This window comes from Geospiza fortis, unplaced genomic scaffold (genome assembly GCF_000277835.1).
Source record: "Geospiza fortis unplaced genomic scaffold, GeoFor_1.0 scaffold154, whole genome shotgun sequence".
Taxonomy (NCBI): Eukaryota; Metazoa; Chordata; class Aves; order Passeriformes; family Thraupidae; genus Geospiza; species Geospiza fortis.
Window position 1 is genome coordinate 2,676,602 of NW_005054397.1, and position 6,000 is coordinate 2,682,601.

The window sequence follows — 6,000 nt, forward strand, 5'->3', positions numbered from 1 at the left end:
TTGTGTCATTGTTTCAATATTTTTATTTCTGTCTTTAGGCAAAACTTGAAATCTGTGCATTGAGGGATACCGTGGCCATATACCTAACACCTGAAAGCAAGTAAGATGTGCTGTAATGTCACTTTTTGCAGTGTAATGGAATCCTTGGTAAACATGCAAAAACACATACTGTAAATTTAGAATGAGGGAATTTTGCTTCAAATAGAATATGTGATCTACTGTGTAAATATACAAAAACCAGATGCCTAGCAAGATTTTATCAGTTGAAAGAAAATAGGGAGTTTTTGTTGTTTTTGACTTGGGCTTTTAGACACAAACCAATATTTGCCACCAAAAACAAATTGTAAAACTTCTTAACAGCAGTACAGCTGGTGAGGATAATTATACTAAAGCCAGACACAAGCAGATTTTGATGAGTTTTATCTAGTTTTTCACAGTAACCTCATAAAACATAACCTGCCAGATTCATCAGGGGGACTACAGATCCAGATACTGGCAGGGTCCCCTTATAGGGATATGGAGAATTAGGGCTCTCCATAGGCTTATATAATACCCTGCTCCTTCTCCACATACCTAATCAGGCAAAGGGAATTCAGCTTCACACTCTCTCCTAGAGTCAATGCCTTCAAAAGGCTTTCAGCAATTTATCATTTCTCACTGAGGCAAGACCAAAGATAAATAGTGTGGGGGACACTCACACACATTAATATAAAGGGAGAAGGAAAAGAATTAGCACCATCAATGGTTGATGCAGCCAAGGCATCTAAAAACAGGCTATGATAGCTCTCAGCAGTTTTGAGTGAAGCTGAATGATTGAAATTCCTAGGTAATTATGGTGGGGATTGGATATGGGCAGATTCATTCATTATTTTAATTACCTTCACCTCTTTTAAGATTGGCATTATATGCCCCTGCAGGTGGTAATTTGATCATCTTACAAATCAGCAGTTTTGTAGGAGACACTGCAGTCTTAATGTGTCTTCATAGAGTCACACATAGTGTCCCCTGGTGTCACTGCATTCCAATTCAGAGTACTCACTTCCCTACTCTGATAGTGGCAAAGGCCTCTAAAAGAAAAACTACTAGAAGAAAACTACTTGGCACAGGCTCAGGTTGGATAAAATCGAAATTATATTGTCTGTAATAGGGCAAAGTACAGTGAACCCTGAAAGCCAGAGTTTCATAGAGGTTTTTTGTTGCTGGACTTGGAACTAGTAGTAGTTGCCATAAGTCACCATATTAATCTTTTGCTGACAAGATTCTACCTATCTGTGCAGGTCCTGCATTGTTCCCTCATATCTGTTCCACTCCTGTTGCCCACAGTGGGCTGGGAACCCCATCTTTGGAGTTACTCAACACTTGACTGGATAATGGCCCAAAGAATCCTCCTCTAACCTTGAAATCAGCCCAGCTTTGAGATCAGGGTTGGACCTTCCAAACTAAAACATTCTATGACTCTATGTTACCTCAATGCAAACCCACTGGAATACTCTTTCTAGGCACCCTTGTGTAAGGCAGAATGCAGTGGTCTGTCTGCTTAGGGACAGAGAGACAAAATCAATGTTTTATCTGTTCTTCAAACACTGATGCTCACTTAGTTTTAGGCAGAAGGCAGGCTGGCCTCTACCTGTTAATTTTTGAATAGTCCAGGATGTGACAGTCTTCAGTGAGCTGCTGATTTAACATTTCCTGTTAATGTATGATGTACATCACATTAGGAATATCAAGATACATGCCTGACCCCATGACTATTTTATGTTCAATTTGCATATGGATGTCAGGTCTCAGGTAAATATTTTGTCAATTTATTGAAAAAAAGTATGGATAAAATATAGCATCTTTCCATAGGATTTATAGAGAGAAACTGTAAATGCTGAGTCTTGTACTAGCAGAATATGAGTATTTTTGTTTTCCTTGCAGATCAAGCTTTAAGCAAGCTTTGGAAGTCTTGCCTCAGCTCTCAAGTGGAACAGACAGAAAGTGAGTACAATGCACCCTCTTGTTTCCTTTATGGTCTTTGGAGCCACTTTGCTTTTTACTCTTGTAAGAAAATTCTGTTATAAAAGGGTTAACTTTCACCATGTTTGACCCTTCTGAATTACAGAGCAGAAGCCTTTTTGGACAGAGTCAGGAAAAAGCTCGGTCCTTGCCTTGTTCATGGCCTATTAAATTACTCAGAGGAGCCAATGGCTTTGTGACATATCCTGCTTGCCCATCCTATCTTCTCAGTTCAGTGCAGCTTTGAAATTTGTCTTGTAGTATCTGTCTTCTTTAGCTGTCCTTGTTAATCTTAAGGGTTCTGTGAGTTCCATTGTATTGTTTTACTGAATTTAGTAGCAATTAAAAAAATGGCCAAGAACAAAGTTCAGGCTTTTGCAAGCTGATGTATGGGGAACTCATAAAACTGGTGTGTTTCCTTTCAAAAACAAATAAGGAGGGTCTGTGGCTCTTTCTTAACATCAGGAAGAGGAATTTTGGGTTCTTCCTTTTCCAGCACCACAACCTTTGACAAACAGCCAGATACCTGATAGTCAATTTTACAATCACAGCATAATGAAGAGTACAACTAGGACAGATTTGTAATGAGTAGAGTAGTGTAAGTATAGATGGTTTGAACTAGAGATTGGTTTCATTGTACTTTCCTGCATCAAATCAGTTTGCATTTAGCAGTCAGAATTTAGAATATTTTGTAGACACATAAAGAGACTGTGCAACTCATGGTCTGTGGTCTGTGCTTTCTTCCAGATGTCCTCTGTCTATGTAGTCAAACCTGCTCTTCTCTAGGCGCAACAAGTCTCAAGATATCTCCTTATCTTACGTAGCTCTTATGCTTTATTAAAGTTAAAAATCAGTTTTGAGTAGGGAGAGATCTTTTAACTCACATTTTCCAAAACATCTGTAGAATTTTTTTTTCACTTAGTCACAAGCATCTGAGCTTCATGAGACAAATGAGAATCAAGAACTGCATCATTATTACATCTGCCTCAGTGTTTTGAGCCCCACACAGTGCAGAACTCGTTCTGTTTCCCAGGTCACTACATGGCAATTGTCATTTTTCCAGGCAGTTCATTGTAATGTACCTGTATTTGTGTACAATAACGCATTTGTGCTCTGACTGAGAGCTGTTTGTGTGTGTTCATTCACAATCACTACTATGATGCTAAATCACTACATGGACATGATCCTTTTCCAGAGGACCCACTGAGGAAGCAGATACTGATTTTCTGGTTTAAGTTGCTATTCATGGACTAATTTTTTGGTTTTTTTAACACACAGTGTAATTTTTTTTTCTGTTACTGGGCCGTTCAGTAATGCAGCATGCCAAAAAATTCAGGTGATACATGTCTGCCCTGTATGGCTTGCTTTTGAAATAGGGCAGAAAATTCAGAGATCACATTATTCCCTAGATTAAAGAGAAAATAAAAGACCCAGCCAAGACTGTGAAACAACTTGAAGCATCTCCAGTGTTACAATCAATATTTTCTACAACAGGCCCATCAACATCATTGCTCCCGCATCTGTGGTTTGTGGATTATAATAAATACTATCCCCTGTGCGAGGTACTTTCTTGACAGCTGGGTAGATGTAAATTAACTATTGTTATGCCCCCAAATGAACTCATACACAAGTTATCTGTTAGAACAACAGAACAACATGACTGGTGAAATAATGTTTCTCCTAGAACAGTCATAATATCTCTGATCTTTCAATTGTAATACTTAAGAGAAATATACAAATACCTTCCAAAGACAAGGCTGAGAACCCAAATTTGCAATTCAGCTACACAAGAAAAGCAGACAGCTTACCTGAAGTCACAGACAGAATAATCAAAACTTGCAGTAATTGTTCCCTTTTCAGAATCTTCTAAATTTGTACCTGTTTTCCCTTTACAGGTTACTGGAAGAACTGCTAAACAAATTCAAAAGCAGCATGCACTTGCAGCTGACCTGTTTTCAAGCTTCTTCATCAGCCATGATGAAAACTTAGAGAACAACACAATGCACACAAATGTGCTTAAGCATTGTACATTTTCCTGGACTACTTCAATTCCTTTGAACACCCTAAAAAAGCTAAAAAGAATTCCACTGGAAAATAAATTGAGATACAACTTTCTCAGTAATGTTATGGGGTGTCCTCCTGAGTGAGAATTGTGTTCCTACATACTTTGATAAAATGGTTTTCTGTCTACTGTATTTCACTCTGTGAAGGGAATTAAGTCAATTTTGTTTACATACACTTGTTCATGAAGAATATTCATTACTGTTCTGTAGTCTCAGTTTCACTTGTTAAAAATACATTGAAATGTATTTTTAGCAAATGTCAAATTTGAGTATTAGTCATGTTGTTCACTGTATCAATCTTAATTTCTAGGTGTAGAGTGATACTGAAGTGACTGGAAGACACAAATTCTATAAACTATTGAAAAGGATGTAATAAGCATTGCCCCCTAGAGCTGACTAATTAATGTCCAGATACCATATTAAGTACACTGCTCCTTTTACATTTAAAAATGGTGACTTTTTTTTTTCTGTTCTCATCGACAGTTTTGGTGTTTGGAAGTCTGATTTCTTGGGGGCTTTTATTCTCTTACCTATTTTTTAATTAAACATGTTGCTGCCTTTCATGTTTCTCCCTTCTATTTGACTGTTGATGGTAACCTTCACATCTGAAATCTGCTTTCATTGGCAATTAACAGAAAAGCACTCAGAGTTTATAAGATCAGTAGAAAAAATGTCCAGGTAAAATATCCTTGGTGTTAAGGAGTAGAATAGTTAATAGCTTCTCACATAGTAAGGAGGAGCACAATACATCATTTGTTTTGCTTCTTCCTTCTTACTCTTCTTGTCTTTCCTTGCTCTTACAGGCTTACTACCACTGTCTTCCTCATGTTAATCAGTCCTCTTTTCCTCTTTTCTCCACTAGTTATTGGATTTGTATGGGGGGAAATAGGGATTCAGGAAAGAACAGTTTTGCTGCCATTATTTTGGGGGGTAACAAATGGGTTTAATTTTATAACTGATAAAATGGTTTGAAATTAAATAATGCAATATAGTAATAATATCTTCTTTCTGTAATTACAGTCATTTTGGGTAAATCATTTCAGGAATAGTGCATAGTTTTCAAACAATTTCTTAATGTCAGCTCATATATTCTGCCAGTTCAATTATGTGCTTTAAAAATGCAGCATATAAGTCCTATAAAATATAATTTTGGAGAAAGTTTGATGCACACATAGTTACTTGTTAAAAAGTTTTGTGTAAGTAGTAGCAGCATGTTAAATGGAAGTGTCAGACTCCAAATATATGTTATTGTCATTAAGCACCTGGAGCAATGTTGTTTTGTTAAGTATTGTCCATTCTGCAGTGGTCATAGTCTCAACTGCTGATATTAACAGAAATAGTCATCCAGTTCTGTAAAATATTTCACTTCAGAATAATAAAATGTTAATAAATATGGTCCAAAGCTCTTCTTGAATTCCTCACTTCCCAAGAAATACTATTCCTTTTTATTTTGCCAGTCTAGAATTTCTGTATTCATATCACACATGTTCTAAGTATTGAAAACCTGTTGTCTGTACTGTCTTAATATACGTTCAGACATCTCTTCATTGTAAGATCATTCTCTTACTCATCTTTTACTGCAGCAGCTTGTTGCTTGTCTTTAAAACCTGAAGTCAGACTTTTGTGTAGGTGCTTCTCTGAAGTAACTTACACATCAGAATATCTCGTTGATGGCAACGAGAATAATGTGGAATCGATCAAAACATTCCTTGAATCCCATCTGATATGAATGAATGTTCATAGTCAAGTCAGAGCACTGCTTTTGAATAAATCCACTTTGTGGGTTAAGGAAGTCAGTGAGCATCATGCTGCAACAGGAGGTATTGGAATCCCTTTGCATGGAATGTTGGGACTGCTGAAGCTTCATAGCCAATGTGCAGCAGGCTGCAGTTCCTCTGAAAAGAACATTAAGAAAACAAGAAGTGGTCAATGTGGGTTT

General features: G+C 37.1%; 1 protein-coding gene across 1 annotated transcript in view; it reads left to right on the top strand.

Moving 5' to 3' along the window:
• EXOC2 (exocyst complex component 2) overlaps nucleotides 1–5,463 on the top strand; it is a 115,767-nt gene extending 110,304 nt beyond the window's left edge. Inside the window, exons 26-28 of the mRNA XM_005425835.2 lie at nucleotides 39–100; nucleotides 1,921–1,980; nucleotides 3,894–5,463. Coding sequence (XP_005425892.1) covers nucleotides 39–100; nucleotides 1,921–1,980; nucleotides 3,894–3,987 — 216 coding nt within the window. The 3' untranslated portion in view covers nucleotides 3,988–5,463. The remainder of the gene's footprint in view (nucleotides 1–38; nucleotides 101–1,920; nucleotides 1,981–3,893) is intronic.
• Nucleotides 5,464–6,000: the final 537 nt, after the last annotated feature.